The sequence below is a fragment of the Rhodnius prolixus genome, unplaced genomic scaffold (genome assembly GCF_049639745.1).
Source record: "Rhodnius prolixus isolate KJV_2025 unplaced genomic scaffold, Rpr scaffold_8, whole genome shotgun sequence".
Lineage (NCBI taxonomy): Eukaryota > Metazoa > Arthropoda > Insecta > Hemiptera > Reduviidae > Rhodnius > Rhodnius prolixus.
Window position 1 is genome coordinate 3,034,068 of NW_027411593.1, and position 18,937 is coordinate 3,053,004.

General features: G+C 34.1%; 3 protein-coding genes across 4 annotated transcripts; 1 reads left to right on the forward strand and 2 right to left on the reverse strand.

The window, feature by feature from the left end:
- The first annotated feature begins 13 nt into the window (after positions 1-13).
- Positions 14-8,025, forward strand: LOC141450693 (odorant receptor 67c-like). The gene is made up of 8 exons (XM_074121369.1): positions 14-161; positions 984-1,171; positions 2,931-3,155; positions 4,209-4,447; positions 5,046-5,145; positions 5,999-6,094; positions 7,580-7,735; positions 7,838-8,025. The coding sequence occupies exons 2-8, from the start codon at positions 1,067-1,069 to the stop codon at positions 7,889-7,891; spliced, it is 975 nt and encodes a 324-aa protein (XP_073977470.1). The 5' UTR covers positions 14-161; positions 984-1,066; the 3' UTR covers positions 7,892-8,025.
- A 666-nt stretch (positions 8,026-8,691) lies between these two features.
- Positions 8,692-15,143, reverse strand: LOC141450692 (sodium-coupled monocarboxylate transporter 1-like). 2 transcript variants are annotated; one of them, XR_012456229.1, is made up of 11 exons: positions 15,092-15,143; positions 14,278-14,340; positions 13,932-14,086; positions 13,384-13,524; positions 13,158-13,266; positions 12,974-13,083; positions 11,629-11,812; positions 10,969-11,055; positions 10,316-10,470; positions 9,736-10,204; positions 8,692-9,036 (listed from the first exon to the last, which is right to left on the reverse strand). XR_012456229.1 is itself a non-coding variant. In XM_074121368.1 (10 exons), the coding sequence occupies exons 3-10, from the start codon at positions 14,036-14,038 to the stop codon at positions 9,913-9,915; spliced, it is 1,185 nt and encodes a 394-aa protein (XP_073977469.1). In that variant the 5' UTR covers positions 14,039-14,086; positions 14,278-14,340; positions 15,092-15,143; the 3' UTR covers positions 9,286-9,912. The 2 variants fall into 2 exon arrangements, 1 of the variants encoding a protein (XP_073977469.1); XM_074121368.1 differs by lacking the exon at positions 8,692-9,036 and having other exon boundaries at positions 9,286-10,204.
- On the reverse strand, positions 14,068-17,125 carry LOC141451514 (sodium-coupled monocarboxylate transporter 1-like). Its single transcript, XM_074122951.1, has 7 exons — positions 16,938-17,125; positions 15,846-16,005; positions 15,717-15,782; positions 15,220-15,268; positions 15,092-15,143; positions 14,278-14,340; positions 14,068-14,086 (listed from the first exon to the last, which is right to left on the reverse strand). Exons 1-7 carry the CDS (start codon positions 17,123-17,125, stop codon positions 14,068-14,070), a joined length of 597 nt encoding a protein of 198 aa, XP_073979052.1.
- Positions 17,126-18,937: the final 1,812 nt, after the last annotated feature.

Consider the following 18,937-nt stretch of genomic DNA (forward strand, 5'->3'; position numbering starts at 1 on the left):
CAGGAAATAATAAAGACGGAGACTTCGTCCTTTTGGTATCTCATCCCGAATTGCCTCTTGGGTTAAATTAGCTTTGCAATACCATACCAGGATAAGAAGTAAAATACCTATTATTTTAGGCTGGCTATGCGTCCAACTACCGATATGGTTAGTGGTCGAAGGTAGAAAATTTAACTTACATTACTATACCTTTTTTTTTCCTGTACTATTAAATAATAATCCAAAGCACCACTAGTGTTCGTGAAGAATGAGATAATTTATTGGAGAAAAAGGGTAACATCAATTATAGCTCTCCTCGAGTCTCTTTGAAAGACATGCAATGAAACCCGAGGTGACTCTGAAAGTATCAGCTTTCAATTAAAAAAAGAAGGTTTTTAAAATTTGATGAAAGTATTCATTACTTTTAATATTTTCAATTTTAATTTATTATTACCCATTAATGAACTCGCAAACTAAAAATAGTCAATGACAAAAATAATTGATGGAACCTGGAAGTGAATTTCTTTTTGTTTTTTTGCCCAACTTTGTGTGTTGACTTTTCTTGAAGAATGAATAATGAATGGCTGGTGCTCACAATTATGTGGTTAATTATATTTGTCTTTCAACAATGTACTAACTAAACAAACTACAATACAATATTCAGATTAATTGATGGTATGTAGAGAGACACAAGGAAATGTGGAAAGGGTAAGTACTTCATTCCTTTAGCTGTGCTTAGGGCTGCAGTTAAGGGAGATTAAGTGTGGTTCCTCAAGTGTAATTGAAAATAATTCTTTTACTATAAAAGTTGTAATTTTTTTTCTTTTTTTCTTTAGTTTTTACAACTAATGCTTAAAAGGAGATAAAATCTTGTAAGGTTTCCTTTAATTGCTGGATATTAAAGAGCAGTTTTTCAGCAAATTAATATATTTAATTAAATTTATAAACTATGAAAGGACAAAAAACTTACTATTCCTTTTTGGAAACCGTGATCTGGTTGTTAGCCATTACTGGAATCAGAAGAGATGAATTGGGAAATGTTCCAATAACCTTTCGTGCAATCGCCTTCTGGTTTTGGATATTCCTAATGATAATCAGTATTATTTTGAAAATGTTTGGTGGACAGACGTTAGAAGAATTTTTGAATGGAGTATTGTTTGGAGTGATTATCTTGACTGTGGCCATAAAACAGGTAATTATTAGAAGATGTTAAAAAAAGTAAGTATGAAATAATCACAGCTTGCAATGTACTTCAAATTTCTAGCTAAATATTAGTCGGCTTCAGTACAGTGTTCACATTAAACAGGCTATCGTGGGGAAGCTCCACATCTTTAAACCTTTAGTTCAAGTCATTTTTCATAGTTGAATTATCAACCAAAAATGACAATTCTATTTGTGTTAATTACAATTTATGGAAGCTAAGTTTAAAAAAAAATATTCAAAACATTCACACTTCCTGTAAATATGGTTGAAACCTTTAATTTTAGCTACTTGAGATCGAGCATTACCCTGGAATTGGTAAGTTATGAGGCAGTCTTCTTCTTAATCGAGTTTTCCAACATAAGTGATTTAAATTAAACTCATTTCTTTTAAAAATGTTCTAAAATATAATGGAGAACTTTTCGTGGAAATCGATGCGATCAATTTCCAGTAAAGTTATCTTTAAACACAAAAATCTATTCTCTGAAAGCTTTTGCTGCTTTTTTCACAAACGTAGAATTCCAGTAAGTTTTTAAAGTTACTTGATTCTATATAAGAGGTGTGACCGTAAATTGTACTGAAGGGACACTTTGTGACAGTTACTTGATTCTACAAAAGAGGTGTGACCGTAAATTGTACTGAAGGGACATTTTGTGACAGTTACTTGATTCTACAAAAGAGGTGTTACCGTAAATTGTACTGAAGGGACACTTTGTGACAGTTACTTGATTCTACAAAAGAGATGTTACCGTAAATTGTACTGAAGGGACACTTTGTGACAGTTACTTGATTCTACAAAAGAGGTGTTACCGTAAATTGTACTGAAGGGACATTTTCTGACAGCTACTTGATTCTACAAAAGAGGTGTTACCGTAAATTGTACTGAAGGGACACTTTGTGACAGTTACTTGATTCTACAAAAGAGATGTTACCGTAAATTGTACTGAAGGGACACTTTGTGACAGTTACTTGATTCTACAAAAGAGGTGTTACCGTAAATTGTACTGAAGGGACACTTTGTGACAGTTACTTGATTCTACAAAAGAGGTGTTACCGTTAATTGTACTGAAGGGACACTTTGTGACAGTTACTTGATTCTACAAAAGAGGTGTTACCGTAAATTGTACTGAAGGGACATTTTGTGACAGTTACTTGATTCTACAAAAGAGGTGTTACCGTAAATTGTACTGAAGGGACACTTTGTGACAGTTACTTGATTCTACAAAAGAGGTGTTACCGTAAATTGTACTGAAGGGACACTTTGTGACAGTTACTTGATTCTACAAAAGAGGTGTTACCGTAAATTGTACTGAAGGGACACTTTGTGACAGTTACTTGATTCTACAAAAGAGGTGTTACCGTAAATTGTACTGAAGGGACATTTTGTGACAGTTACTTGATTCTACAAAAGAGGTGTTACCGTAAATTGTACTGAAGGGACACTTTGTGACAGTTACTTGATTCTACAAAAGAGGTGTTACCGTAAATTGTACTGAAGGGACACTTTGTGACAGTTACTTGATTCTACAAAAGAGGTGTTAACGTAAATTGTACTGAAGGGACACTTTGTTACAGTTACTTGAGAATAATATCCACCTAGTTGGGGAATCATGCTTCAAGAAGTTATTATGAGTGCATCCTCTGTAGTTGAAATATGAATATATGAAGTTTAATAAAACAATACTTGCAGAACGAATCATATAGTTTGTGATTTCACACTCATCTCATAAATTTCTTTCTTTTTTTTCCAGGCCAATTTAATTATCAGAAGAAAACAGATTTTTAAATTGTTGGATGATATTGAAAACTGTCTGACTTTAGCCCGAGCAGATCTTCAACTTGTTGAAAAAAGATCCTTGAGACTGAAAAAAATTGGAAAACTTATAACGATTTATATTTTAATTGCCACTGGGACAATGTTTGCATTTCATTATGTGCATCACGAGCTAACTGGAGATAAAACTCTTCCAGTAGAAGTATATTGTTTATTTAAACAATTTGTTATTTTAAAATGACTGTTTTCGTCATTGCAGTCCTGAAGTTTACGCCCATCGTACTCGTAGCCAATCTTCTTCTTGATCTAGCACGTGAAGTCTTCTACGAAAATCCAATAGATAAAAATAAAGAAAAATCACAACTTAGCTTTTTACAATCTATACAAAAAGACCTTAAATCTTAATCCAATCACATTGAAAGAATAAAATGCATTCATAAAACCAATCCCTTTTTTTAATCAAACAAGTCGATTATTTTTCTCCCTCTAGTTAGGTTATCAATGCGAAACTAGGTAAGAAACTGTAGGAGAAATAGAAATCCCACTGGAATTATTCTTGGAAACCCAGAACAACTTCTTCTTTAAGGCAGACTCTGTTCAGCTTTACATAATCAATTAATATCTCCCAAATCGCAACTAAATATCTTGACCAACAATTAAATTAAATTTCAAGTTCAGCGCGGCAATCTTTCTCAGATTTTTGTCGTAATATTTCCCGTTTAATTACTAATTCAACTAACTTATTAGGAAATCTCTGTCAGAATTGCCCTCCTACCAAAAAGAGCAACAGGTACCAAAAAGAAGAAGAAGTGTAAGATACATTTTCTCTGCCTCCTGTCAAAGTTTCCATAGCGGCTAGATCCACCGACAATTGAAAACCCATAGGAGATGTTTCTTGTCCTATCATGACCTAAAGAAGGCGTGTTGGCACACTCAACATGGGCGCACGGCCAGGTTTCAAGGTAGTAGCTCGGCAAGCAGGTTTCCCTTTGCCTCTTCTAGCTGAGGCTAGTGGATTGATCTTGTAAGTCGAACACTTACATTTCCATAAATAGAGGCCTGTTACAATTTTTCTCATTCATTTCCTGTGGCCTAGAAATCCCGAAAAGTTGGAATCTCTTCAATGAAAGCTTAGAGTTACATCCAGTTCTTTTTCTAAATTTTGCATTTACTAACATAGAATTTCATGATATTCTTTGAATACACAAATTAAACTACATATGATGATGATTTAAATTCATACTTTTGTTTCAAGTTGTGGACACCCTACAGCGAAGAAGGTACTACGTTTACTGTAATAATCTATCAGCTGATCATAGATACAGGAGCTACAATAGGGTTGATAGTATTTAGTGCATTATTGCTAACTGCTATCACATTTTCTACGATGATAATGGACGTTCTTAAAAAAAATTTAGCTGAAGGGCCCGACGATGAAGAAACGTTAGAGACATTTTTAAGCAGATACGTTCTAGCGCATGCTAAACTGCTTAAGTTAGTTAAAGCTAATATATACATATATTATTTTATTATTTCCCGCGCTATTTTCATCGTATCTAGAAAGAGAAATTATTAATCACAAAAGCCAGAGAAATAAATGGGATTTCCCCTAGTGTCACATTTCAGTAGACGTAAGGTTATGTGAACTATATATTCTCGATTTTTTTTTTCGCCCATTCAGAAAATTGAACGTTTCAATGTCAAGTTCGATATTTTCATTAGAGTTTCATAAATTCCGAGTTAAAAGAAAATCAGTACATTAAAAGAAATATAGAACTAAACGTTACTTTTTTCTTCGATTTTCAAGGCCTTCGCGACTGGATTTCGTTTAAAATAGGAGTACAATCCCTTCGTGTTTTAGTCTAATCAATTTGTTTTTAAACGATTTATTCTGAGAACTTTGATTATAAAGATATACAAGGGAAACCACATCAGGCTTTATTCATAATTATCATTTAATTCTGTGGAACATTTATAATCATTAAGCCAGCAAACTTTTCAGTACAGATTCCAAGTTCCTAGAAATATTTAACTATGTTCTATAAGAAAGTTGGATGTGTATTCACAAGAGATTTCTTTTTATTTATTTCAGTATTATTAAAGCAATCAATGTTAATATCAGTCCAATGCTGTTCATAGAAACAGTGCTGTCATCTATTCAGTGCTGCTGTGCTGGGTATCTGGTCAATTTTGTAAGTCATCCAATAATAAGTAGATAATTACAAATAATTTATTAGTAGTTTAATGTACTTTTCTAGAATTCTTTCTAGAAAGAAAATATCCAAATAATTAATAGTTTTTTACTACGTATTAATTACAGACTCTTAAAACAAAGAAATCTAAAATAAATGTCATTAAAGGAAAATAACTTCAGAAGTACCTAAACTTCTAGTAATTTCTTCAGATTTCCAACTTCTTTCCCAATACTACAAGAATAGATCCCCTGAAAATTATTTTTACCGTCTTACTTGCTCCAATAAATATTTCTGATTCAATTAATTTCTGAAACCAGGAAAACCTGCAAAAGAAAAGTTTGGTCCATATGTTCTGCCTCCAATGCCCATTCTAGTTCTTTGCATCCGACAGTAATGATTTTAGTTTTTGACTTACCAAGTATTTGCTAGTGATGGATTTCATTTCAAATCCATAAAATAATTTGTGTTTATAACTAAAAAAACTTTATGCTGTGCCAGACGGAATGATGCATAGCAAAATGATGTGGCACGGTACGGAAATATTTGCGGAACGTTGTCATCAACTATCAAAATTATCTATTTGACAGTTTCACTTTAGCTTGTAAAACTGAAGAAATGGCTGACAGTATCTTCTAGGTAAACTATTGGACTTTGAGGTCCTGGGTTCCAGTACAACAGTCTTTATATTTGCTCTGTCTAGCAGCTCAGTGATGGACAGTGTTGTCTATATAGAGGTCGGGTGCCTTTTAAGAAAGGGTTTCGGGACTAATGGCTCCCAAATTGACTTACCTTAAATTAAAAATATTATTATTGATTGCAATGAACATGCTTTCTTATTTTTGTGATTTAGCGATCTTTTCACGGCGCTATGTATACCATCCATTTTGTGAGCACACTAACTCTCCCAGGTTTAATCTGTTATTTAGGACAACTAATTAAAAATAAGGTAAGATTAATTTAAAATGTATTATCCTCTAAATAATCCTATTCCAAATGAATTATGTTAAAATTCCCATTAGCGGGAAATACGAAAGTTAATTTGGCACTTAGACGTTTGCAAATTATAAGGGTGGAAAGAATGTTTTGACGAGTCCATTTTCAAAGCGTTCTTCTATGCAGAGAAAATGCATCAAGGAAATAAATCTAAAATTACATAAAATTACACCAACAGTTGGCTACCTCCTCAAAAAAAGACCATCTACAGCTTTCAGCATGTTTCAGCAGTTACCATCTGAAAATTAAATGAGTCAAGAGTTCGAAGTTCTGTCTCACCCGACACTCTCCAGACATAACCAAAAAAATTGGCATCTTTTCTAGCATCTGGATAACTTTATTCCTCCTAGAATCTTCACCATTGTAGACCACGCACAAAACTAGCGATTCATCAAATTCCTTGAATAAGAGGAACCAACTTGAATTAAGAGCTTGTATAATTGTACTTACTGAAAAGTCTTTGACTATGAAATAAAACTAAAGGAAAGGGAAGGGTGGGGACGCCACCAACACTCAGAATACCTTCACTTATGCAATAACCAATATATTTGGTATATTTACAATTTTAAACTCATATACAAAACGGACCATGATCCAAATGAATAAAACTGAATTAATTAGACTTACAGGTTTTCTGACAATTAGACGACAGGTCTTCTGACTTAATTAGACTGACAAGTTTTCTGGCTTAAGTAGACTGACAGGTTTTCTGACTTAATTAGACTGACAAGTTCTCTGACTTAATTAGGCTGACATGTTTTCTGGCTTAATTAAACCGACAGGTTAATTAGACTGACAAGTTTTCTGACTTAATTAGACCGACAGGTTAATTAGACTGACAAGTTCTCTGACTTAATTAGGCTGACATGTTTTCTGGCTTAATTAAACCGACAGGTTTTCTGACTTAATTAGACTTATTATAACACTCACAAATTGATTTATCATAAGACAACAAAAGTAAATCGTTCAACCGGGCGGCTAATGGGTTGTCCAGTTCTTGGCGAAAACAGTGCCAGCCAGACCGACGCTAAAATCCTGGCAATGGCGGACACACAGACATAATCCGTTGGCACCCCTACTCTCTTGAGATGCCCAAGGGCAACTAAACTTCTGCCTTGCACTGGCCACCATCCCCACTACGTCCAAACAACCAATGCTGCCAACGGACAATTGTCGCTCAAAGAAAATTCTGGTCAAGGGGGGCCGCAACTCCTTGCGAGGATCCAACACTTACTGTTGTTGGTAAAGAAGTGCTGATAATAAATGATGCTTATTATATAAACAAGTCATTATTTTACTTAACTTGAACGAGTATTAATTGAGTTACTCAATTTCTGCACCCTTCAAAGTCTGCAAATACTTCGCTCCCTATCTTAAAGTTCACTTTGTTTCTCACAATTTATTTTGCATAACTTACTAATTTTTTTGATTTCTACAGAATGAGGAATTATTTGATCAAATTTATGACAGCCCATGGTATACGGCGATCCCTAACCTGAGGCGTTACTACCTGATGATGATCTCAATGAGTTCAAAACCTTTGATTTTACATTTTAGATTCTTGATGACGTTTGATTTAGAGAGATATGGTAATGTAGGTATCTAAATAATTGATTGAGCTCACTTTAGGTATTATTTCTATATATATATATATATATATTTTTAAATTCTGTAATTGTTTTATTTTATTTTACAGGTTCTGCAAGCAGCATATACCTACGTAACAGTATTAAAAAATTTGTTGAGTTGAAATTATACATTTTCGAATTGTTTATAAATAAAAGTAAACTTATATAACTTATAAAGTTTGTTTGAAGAAAATTTAAAATTTTCACTTAAAAGAATTTCAGTAAAGTATGTTCTATTAAACGTGTTTACTTTAAAGGTTTCTTTAAAAAAAATAAAAAATAAACCCTAAGTGGTAAATGTGTACAATAAGTATGCCATGGTTAAAGGCAATCGATGAGTCGATGTAAGCCATTTATGAAAAAAATCTCAAAAAATAAATAAATAGAAAATCGATTCAATAAAGCGTCATTACTGGTAGACTGATTTTGCGCCAAAGCTCATTGTCAGGTCCGATGGCGGCACCTGAACAAGATACCACAATTGAACTTATTGCGATTTCTTGTTTTTGAATTAGGCTGGCCACACATTCCACAGGAAGGCAGAAACACTTACAGGTAGACTTTCAAAACTCCGGCAACCGAAAATCCGGATACTTCAGTATTCTGGCATGAATTCCAGGAACGTATTTTCAAATTTTTCTCCGCACTTTATAAAGTTCTGAGAGCCTGTTTTGTTTAGTTTTAGATGCATTAAAATTCTATAGAACTATCTGTACTGTGTATTATTTAGTCGGTGAATAAAATTTCTTAATAAAAACAAAAACTTTTTTTTGGATTCAGGGGGATCTCATTTAGATAGCTAAATGTCCGGATAAGGAGATATGGCGAAGAATTCTTGGGCCGACCATGAACCAAGCTAACTTCTGTCGGTAATCGGACCAGTACAGAAATACATCTCACCTTTGCGGGCAGAGTCTCTAGCAGCAATGTTATAAAGTAGGAAAATCGTAAAAACTTAAAATCTGTCCTCAGGGCCGGATTTAAATGAAAAGGGGCCCTCAGCTATTCCACTTATGAGACCCTACATGAGAGATAATAAAATACATCACTAACGTGATATAGTATATCAATATGTTAAATATTAATAATATGTTATGTTTTTAGAATAGCGTAATTTTAATTCTGCTAACAATTTGAATGTAGGCCCCTCTTGATCCTGAGGCCCCTAGGCTGAAGTCTAGTTAGCCTATAGGTAAATCCGGCCCTGTCTGTCCTGGTATATGCCACTTTCATAGAGATCTATTTAGTCCAAAACGGGAGAAGGATCCTGAAAAGGTTGCAGAAGTTAAATTCTATAACGTTGTACATAAGAAAAAATTTCATGGTCTAATTGATAAACAAACTTAAAACACTTTTTGTATAGTTTCTCACACATATTGTATTTTATAACTAAAAATTATTTTATAAAAATCATCATTGCAAGAAGAGTAGCTAATTTTCTTTTTCTTGCAGATCCAGTTCAGGCCACTCTCTCATTTCAACATTATTTGTGTCATCAACTTCTTCAGCATGTTGAGTATAGTCTCTGTTAATGATTAACCGGTTCTTTGTTAGCAATCGATCAGCTCGTTACTCTGTGCACACAAGCTGACTATTGTGCCGACCACAGTGCACACTATGGCACTAATAAGAAATAAGTAGTTGTAAGTAATTCTATAAGGATATGGTAGATCTTCATCGAATATAACTGGTACTGTTCCAACATATCTTTCGGTTGTAACAATGTGAACACACCAGAATATCTTGTATAAAAGAATTGAAAGATTTACATTAATTTTAAAAGGCAAAAAACAAATAACTTATAATTTGCCCAGTCGAGTTCAGATGGCAAACTTGGTTGGTTACAATATTTGCAGGATATATTTTATCTGAATTCAGAACCACCATCCACTTCAAGAAATTTCTCACTTTATTTAGTAATGATCAATAATAGGTCTAATAATAAATCTATAATCGGTATAATAACCTATAGTCGGTCGCCTCTCTTCCAGAACGATTCTCCTAAACGTCTTAAGCACCAATGACCTTGGTGATTTGTTCTAATGAATGTATCAGATTAAAGCTATCAAATCTCTTATGCGGAGTAGTGTTGATAGTTTCTGCCCTCATTACTTATTACTATTGTACAGAAGAGATACTAATTTTATTCTCGTCTGGTCAACTCTCTCATTTCAACATTGTTTCTGTTTCTAACTTCTTCAGCGTGCTGAGTATAGTCCCTGTTAATGTTTGGCCGATTCTTCCTTAGCAATGGTATAATCAGGGACTCATCTAACGGCTCTCCACCCTGTGTACAAAGGCTAACTATCGTGCCTATTACAGCGCTCACTACGATACTGATTCCAATTAAATAGTTGTAAGTGATTCTGTAAGGAAATGGTAGATCTTCGTCAAATATTACTGGCACTATTCCGACGAAACCCTCGGTTGTAATACTGTAAGTAGAAACACAGATGATTTGAAATAAAAAAAATTTTAATATAAGAGGAATTTAAAAGATAATCAGATTTAACTTCAATCACTAAGAAATATATAAATGGTATTACTTATAGGGCAGTGGTTCAGTTGAGTTCAATTGACAACCTTCGTTAGTAACCATTTTCGTCAGGTACTTAATTTGTCCGTTGGAAACAGCGGCTTGCATTCCTATACCCAGCCACAGGGTTACAATCAAACCTGTGACGGAGCCTGCGATCACACCCTGAAATGAAATGAAACACTTCCTTACTTTCTGTAGTTATTCTTCTGATCAGGTAACACCATTTGCATTGTTTGTATTGTTTTTAAGATTCTAAATGGCGAGTTTGTTTGTGCATAAATCTTAATCTTATCTTTTTGTTTCCATGAGACATCGCAATGTTTCTTATTTCTCTAGCGTTTATTCAGTGAATCGAAAAATGGTAGACTTCTACCATGTTGGCTTTGTAGTTGTTTTTTGATGTATGTAAATTAAAACCAATAATCCATTCCGAGAACAAAGAGAAGTTTTATTCTAAAAATTCTCAATTAAACCTCAAAAAACTACATTTTCTATTCAGGAGATTTCAAAATGTAAATTTCCAATTGAAAACTGAATATAGCAGCAGCATTTACCCAATTGCTTTACCAATTTCAGCCAGGATTTTCTTTATTAAATTAAATAATCCTAAATCTCTTAGGATTTCCTTAAATTTACATGAATCCTAAAAAGTATACTTACTTTTGTATTAGCTTTTCTGAAAAAGATGCCAAACCCAAAAATAAACACAATCAAACCTCCAGCAAGACTTATAAATGTTCTAAATACCTAAAAACATAAAACAAAATCAAATCAAATAAAATTTAGATGATTGGTGTTAAAAACTCTTCTAAAAACTTTTTCTTTTGCGGAAAAATTGTTAGAAATTAGAAAATTTATTCAGTATATTGTAAAAGAAAAGGCTCGACCGATTTTCTTTAAATGTGGAACTCATACATTGAAATACCATTAATATTACACAGGTTACGTGACTTTCTTTATACTTAGATGATACTTAAAGAGGGAAGCTTGACTCATTTCTCTCCTAGAACAGCATTTTCCTAGAAAACTGTTTCTAATAAAACTTATAGATGTTCTGGTGGGCAATGAGCATACGAATTAGAAAATATCTGGAAAAGTAAATTTGTAAAATACTGAAATTACAATTCTGGCTTTTGGAATTTTCACTGGGCTTATTTTTTTTTATTTCCTTAATACTGGAACTGATATATAACCAATATTACTGAAATATTAACAATAATCAAACTGTACAACCAATCTCTTACTTACTAGAAAATAAAATAACTACCTCATTAAAGTTATCAATCTGAACCTGTAATTGTTGCTAATTTATCAACCTACCTGATAAATACCACCTGATACATCCAGAGCAAAATTACCAAACGTAACCACAAGTCCAAAGAATAGTGCAATTCCTTTAATACAGTAATTAGTTTGTTTTTCGTTCAATCTCCATGGTAACGCTGGCTTTACTACATCTTCAAATATATTACAGGAGATACTGTTGATTATTGTCGACATAGAACTTTAAAATTAATGGTATTTAATTAATAACTTTAAATTAAATGCAGTTTAAAGATAAAACAAAAAAATGTGGCTGTGTCATGAGTTATGATATTTGAATGAGAGAAGAGCTTTTTAAAAAATTTTATTTAACAGCAAAATTAGATGTTAACAGCTCGGAGGGTTTGACAAGAATACAATTGCAGGAGAGCGTGTAAAAATATTAAAAGAACATCAGAACATGAGCATAAGCGGCATAAGAGAGTAATGTGGGAAAACTAAGTGTATATATTAATGTGATTCTGCGGAGTCAGCTCGAGGTGTCGGGCTCCTGTGAACATTGCTGTAACTATGGACACGGCCGTGTGTTGTACGTGAATACGTTTACGTAACGGGTTATATTTTTTTGTATAAAATATTTTTATTTATGTATTTAGGATGAAATCAAGGAAACAAATCGACGATCGAACACAATCTGTGCCTATACAGTCCGTTGTCGATGTAGAACCGATTTCATCATCCACTTGCATAATTTCAACCGCCCCAGCTGCAGATGTACTGAGACACCGTCGTTGATCCGCTCGGCCACATTCATTCTTTTTTTCGTTCCCGGCACAGCTTGACTCGGTCATATGGTGTTTCATTATTACCATTCGATTGTTCTTGAGAAGTCCTTTCCAACCGTATACCGATCTCCGTATTTGGTTTTGGCTTTTCGACGCGTATAGGCCGACATTATATATTTTTGATAATATTTTTTTATTCTAACACCTTATTATATTCACCGTCACTGTTTTACACTAATGTTTTATATACAATCGATAGTCTGTGACGACAGCTGACGATTAAAACTTAAACGAACATCGTACCTTCTCCGAGTCAAAAGTTATACTAATTGCAAATCTCGATACGCAGCAAAATGACCTCAAAATGGCGGCGCTTTCTCCTCCACCCGCGCGCGATGCGTCACAGTCCTCGCTTATCGTAATGAATTCTTTGTTCCTTTAGCTATCCAGTGGTCTAATTTAATTTTGGATGTAGACGATAGATTCGAAACTATAATGCCAAACTGTATCCCCCGATTTTGTTATCATTAGATTTTTTGGATTGCCTCCATATGATAGCAAATTTAAAGACGTATTCACGTCAAAAATTAGACAAATTGATGAAAACTATAACTAACCTAAGTGAAGCGGAAATAATCCCAGCCATACAAAGACCCATCAAACCTGGTACATGTTTGCCAGTCTCACTCGCGAAAAATATCATTAAATGATTGGAATCATTCAATCTCTAGGCAAAAAATGGGAATAAATTAAAATATATTAATAAAAGCTATTAGATCAATTTTAGAAAATGTCAATTACCTTACTTAATACTGGATCACAATTAGAGTAAGTGGCGAATATTACCATACCTAGTACAACTACTAGAGATAAAAATAGCACGTTTGACAATCCAGCTAAAATTATAGTCCTGCAACATATTGAATAGTTGAACATAAAATACACATGAGTCTGAAAAGACACGTATCAAACTGAAGTAATGGGCAACTATGACGATTGAGCAACCAATATAACAAAAGTCACTTACAGTTTAACTTTTCTAAAAGACGATAATGACGTATATCTTTGATAAACGCCTTGATTTGAGCAAGCAGCTAATAATGGGATTGCAATGCCTGGGAAAAAGGTGGAAAATGGTGTGAATCTAGAATATGGACTCGGATCAAATCTGTAAAAGTAAAAAAAGAAAAAATCAATAAATTCAATTTTTTTATTAAATAGTTGATCTATTTATGCTCTTATATGTTACGAAGATGCACTAATTGAGAGGGTTGTGATCCCCTTTCTGCAATGGCGGCTTAGATGACTTGAGTTTCGATTATTTGTTTATTTCTTGTCTAAGAGTTTGCTTTAAGATTGATAAGGAAGGAAAATTTTCTCAACCTTAAGCTAGGAAAGAAGTCACAACCGCGCCTTACTCCGGGTATTCAGTCATAAATCTTAGTCTGCATCCTTAGAGATGAAGTATCGTACAACATTTATTTACAAATTTGCAAATTACAATTTTAATACTTGCAGTAAGATGGGTCAGGGAAGTGACCATATTAGAGATTTTTTTTTGGCCCAAATACTCACTCAAAATGATTCCATCTTCCTCCTTTTTCAATGACACTTCCAAAACTATCTTCAGTATTTCTGTTCAGAAGTCCGACGACAATTAGTGTGATTATTGAAATATACATGAAGAGAGCTTGCAGAACATCCGACCAAACTACACCTCGCAGGCCACCCTGTTGGAACGTAAGAACAGCTATTGGTCAATGTTATAATTATATAAAGAATTTTTTAAAAAAAGATAAGTTTCTGACAAATGAGCATTCATGTTAAGTGATTTTTGCACCAGGGCAGACTAAAGTATTGACTTTTTTTAAAATAATAACTGCCGCCATTTTATTCATAATACCATCTTATACCTACTTACCACAACTGAGTAGAGAGTGCCAGCACAGAGAAGGTGCCAGAATGTTGAAGGGTATCGGTGTCACTGTAATAAATAGAGATGAATTATTAATTTAATTATACTGAATGGATGATGCTAACCTTGAGTTATTATGTAAATAAATCTATAGTAAGAGAAATAAATTAAAAGCCTGTTTCAGTCACTCCTTTAATTATTCATTTATTATATTTAAAAGCATTATGAAACAGTAAGCACCGTCTTTCTTTAGAAAGACGACACGATTCTCCAAGAGAATCTCAGATGGTAAAAGAAAGAAGAAAACAGAGCTGAACTATGAAGTGGAAAGCTCCCAGGTCCTGAGTCAGCCAAAGATTTGTAAAATTTGTCTTACAAATAAATGAAACAAATTAGGTGTCATGAACAAACATATGAAGACGGGACAGACTATAATTACTCATTGCATCATGAACCAATTGAGCAGTTCACTCACGAGGTGTTTTGTTCGGTAAGCACCGAGATTATCACCTGCATATTCTGCCAGAAGCTGGAGGAGAGACAGTTTTTCACACCGGAACTCGACAATGCCAGCCAACTAGAAAAAATCTGAACTCCTGGGTAATTTCCTAGATATTGGTATAAGTTTCATCTCTCTAGAACCCTATTAAATTCTGAAATTTCTCATATAACACAATCTGGGAGCAAGAGGCTGGTGAGAGTTCAAGTAGAAGGAATACAGCAGACATTTGTTTGGTCGCAGTAACCAGATTAAAGATAAAATAATCAACATCATTACTACAGACTTGAATTCTTGAAGTACTTGAAAGTGACTGTTTACCTTCCGACACTGCCGAACAAGAAGCAAACATCGTTATTAATGCGTATAATACCTGTAAACATTTAAAACAAGTTAAAATTGTGCGAAAATGAATGTATATTTTCAGATAATGAGAGAATATAACTAACATACACCTTCCTTTTGATTAAATTCGAACGTAATGTACAGTTTTACAAACTGTATAATAAAGGCAACAATTAAATATTACTCAATTTTTTGGAATTTATAGGGAAATTTGTGAGTTCGAACTTAAAGAACTGTAGTAAGAGAAAGACGTGTGAGTGTCCAACCAGAACTTAATGTCTAGAGTAGATTAGGTTTATTAGAGAACTACAAAACCTTCTACATCTTCTTGTGTAGTAAGCAAAGTTTTGAATTGCCAGTATGTTTACTTGGACTGACTGTATGTGTAGGAGAACGTGCGATCCTCTACTTCTCGCGGTGAGAAAGTGAGAGAGAAAAGCGCAAGGAATCGAAACACATTGATAACATAACGTGCCACTATTTTCAATACTCAATTTATTGACTGACGTATTTCTGATTATCAAAACATTAACATTAGACATTATTCATATTTAAATTTTTGTTACGTAATTAGGCAGAAGATGAACTAATTGATTATTACCTGCGTCAATGCGTAAGCTACAGATCCTAGACTGCGAACTAACTTGCTGTATCTTCTTTCTGTGTACTGGAAAGGATTAAATAATAATTAATTTAATTATATTGTAAATATATAAGAAGTTTAACTTACCTCAAATATGGAAGTAAATTTATGATGGTAGAAGATGGGTATATAGAAGAAGTACATAAATATTGAGCCAACTATCTCTGTCAAAGGTACATATAATAACACAGAGCCATAGTAGTAAGTTTCCCGAGTAATAGCAATGTACGATATGCTGGACAGAGTGCTGCAAAGTACAAGCAAATATTCGCTGAAATATGTGAGTGCTTAAAAAAATTAAAAAAAAAAAAATTACTGATAACTTTGGCAGATGATAGCAATCATGCAGATAAAAAGTTGCTGTAAACCACTCACACTTGGTTAAGTTATTCTCAAGGTTCGAACTCACTAATATTCTTCAAACTGTGAATATTTGACCTATGTATATTTGATTCGCACCAACATTATAGTTTGTAAAACAGTATACTATATGGAAACGTAACCTTACAGAGAAACCTACCCCCGTTTTAGGAGAAGTTTACAAACCAGCCCATTGTTTTCTGCAAACTCAATGAGAACAATACATTTAACATTCCATAACAAATAGGACAGTCAGTTACAAGAAAATGGCATAGGTCTAATAAACTAAAGAAAACAGTATAATATGCTAAACTTACATATACTCTCATTAAATAGCATCACCAAGCTAAATGATTGATGATAATTTAAGAGAGATGCTAGCGAATAGATCAAAGTTGTTGGTTGTGGTTTCGAGCGAGAGATCGGCTGACAAGTCGCTTTTCTCCAAAGCAGTTTACTTGTTGGCTACCCCAAACACATTTTGCGTGCGGGCGCAATGGTAAGGTTATGTTAACCCCTAAGCGAAGGAAACTGGTAAATTATGCTTACATAAGTTTTGTAGAAGGAAAACGCTAAGTCATATTTATACTGGATGGCCAAAAATGAGATCTTTTACTCACCAGCAATTATCGCTGGATAAAATAAATACACAAATTTTTCAGGATCATTAAGATCTCTCAAGAGAAACAGAATAAACAATAAAACCTGGTTAGCCACATTACGGTATAAACTGGATTCTGTTTAAGAATTTTCAAAAAATAAAGAAACCATTTCATCTGTTATCAGTTTTTACTGTAGCTTAATAAATTCCTAACCAACCTAGCCATAACTGACAGAGCAACTGGTATTACTGGCATGTTCCTTCCTCCGAACATGTAGTCTTCCACAGAATTCGATTTACTTCTAAAGTATCCATAGTAAACACTTATCAATGCTGATGTCAGGAACATCACAGCGAAAATTACATAATCCATTATGCTGACATCATTGGTGAAGAATGCAGACATGTTTTTAGTTTCGTAAACTTAGATATCTGAAACAGAAATGATTTATTCTTAAGTTGCAAGTGGGAGGCAAAAGTTAGATCAGTTCATAAGTACTTTCAGCAAACTAAGAATTAATCCGTACAAAATGCACTGTGTTCGGGAAGTTGGTTTTACCAGAAGTATGGTTAAATCTTTGAAACTTATAGGACAATTTGCCTTTGATCTTCCTCCTAAAATTGTAAACATCAAAAACTTCTGATGTAATTGCTACCCAGAGTTATTTTTGATGAAGAAGTTATTCAGTTAATGCTGACCTACTTACGTACAGACCACAAGGTTTCCAGAAACTTCTGAAGCAGTTTTCATCTACTTATAGCAATCTTCATCAGAAAATCATCCACAGGCCCGACTTGGAATCTGTAAAATCTTTGAGCCAGATTTGAAAAGAAAGAGAGACTGTACGAGTGGTGAAACTACGAGGGCTCTTATCATTTTCGTCTCAAGGTCATGCGATAATATTCGAACTCTTTACTACTCGACCAGAAGAAGTATAGTAGTTCGTTTTGAAAAAATTAATCGGCGTATTCCTAAGAGTGGCAAACAACGCAAGTCTATTTTTTCACCACGCGATTATCGTTTAAAGTTTCAATTTTTTTAGGTGGTTTCCGAATATTAACCACTTTTTTTGTGGACTTCGAGCCAAACTCAAATAGTGAAAATAATTTTAACCATGATGCACTTACTATGTTAGACGAAGATGTAAAGATGAAGAGCTTTGAGAGAAGGTCTGCCAGGAATGCGATAGATGGCGCCAAACTCTTCAAAGCACACATTATCCTGAGAAAGATCGCATATTCTAGCATCTTTAAGAGCTACCTTATAAACAACACAAAGAGCTTCAACAACCGAAGAGACCGCCCTCTATTTCAAGCTCATCCCTCTGTCTACTATTGATCTACACTAAGAGTCTCTAGTACCCAGCCTCGAAAAGACTTTGCAGCCTTACCTCAACCTAAGAACTCCATCCAACAATCGATGTCCAATGCTCCGGGCCCACTTATTTGCCTAAATTTGACCCAGCCCACAGTAGCATTCTCCTGACCCAGCTCCAACCATATGAGATCACTTACCTCCCAAATACCTTCCTTACAAACTTCATTATCCAGATTTCCTCAAAAATTCAATCAGTTAGCCAAAAAAGGAGAGTACCTGATCAGTAGTGGTGCTTCCTTTGTAGAGCTTAGCAGGCAGCCCTTTCGATTAAAGGGTAATAAATTTCTTGTAGGGCGAGTTACAGCATTTCCAAGGTGAAGGTTATAAAGTATGATTCTTCTTTTCTGACAGGTCCAGAAGCACACGTAGATTCCCTAAGGGTTACTCTATACAACGATGAATTGTTGAGGAGTTAAAAAAAATTAATTAGCAAACTACTTTTTACTTGTCATGAAAAGTATGAAATTACTTTTTTTGGTGTCGCGTAATGTACATTCCTTATCACTTTTGCTGAACTGGAGGGGAGTCGAATTGCGCAAGGTAACGGGTTGCACTAGCGATAAAATAAACGGGTCGCGCCTCAAGACTTGAAAAAGACTTTAATTATTCTTTTATAAATTACTCTATAACTTAGATTAACTACACTCTATACAATTGCAGCTTTAACAAAAAAGTAATAGTAAAAAATGTGAATGTTCAGACGAAGGCTGAACATTCAAGAATGTATTCCAAAAGCTGACGGACGCTTTATGCATCCTACTGCATTTGTGCAGTTGTCCACTCTATTTGACCGTATTAAAGGTGCGAAGACCAGAATTTACGGATATTGGCTACTTTCGG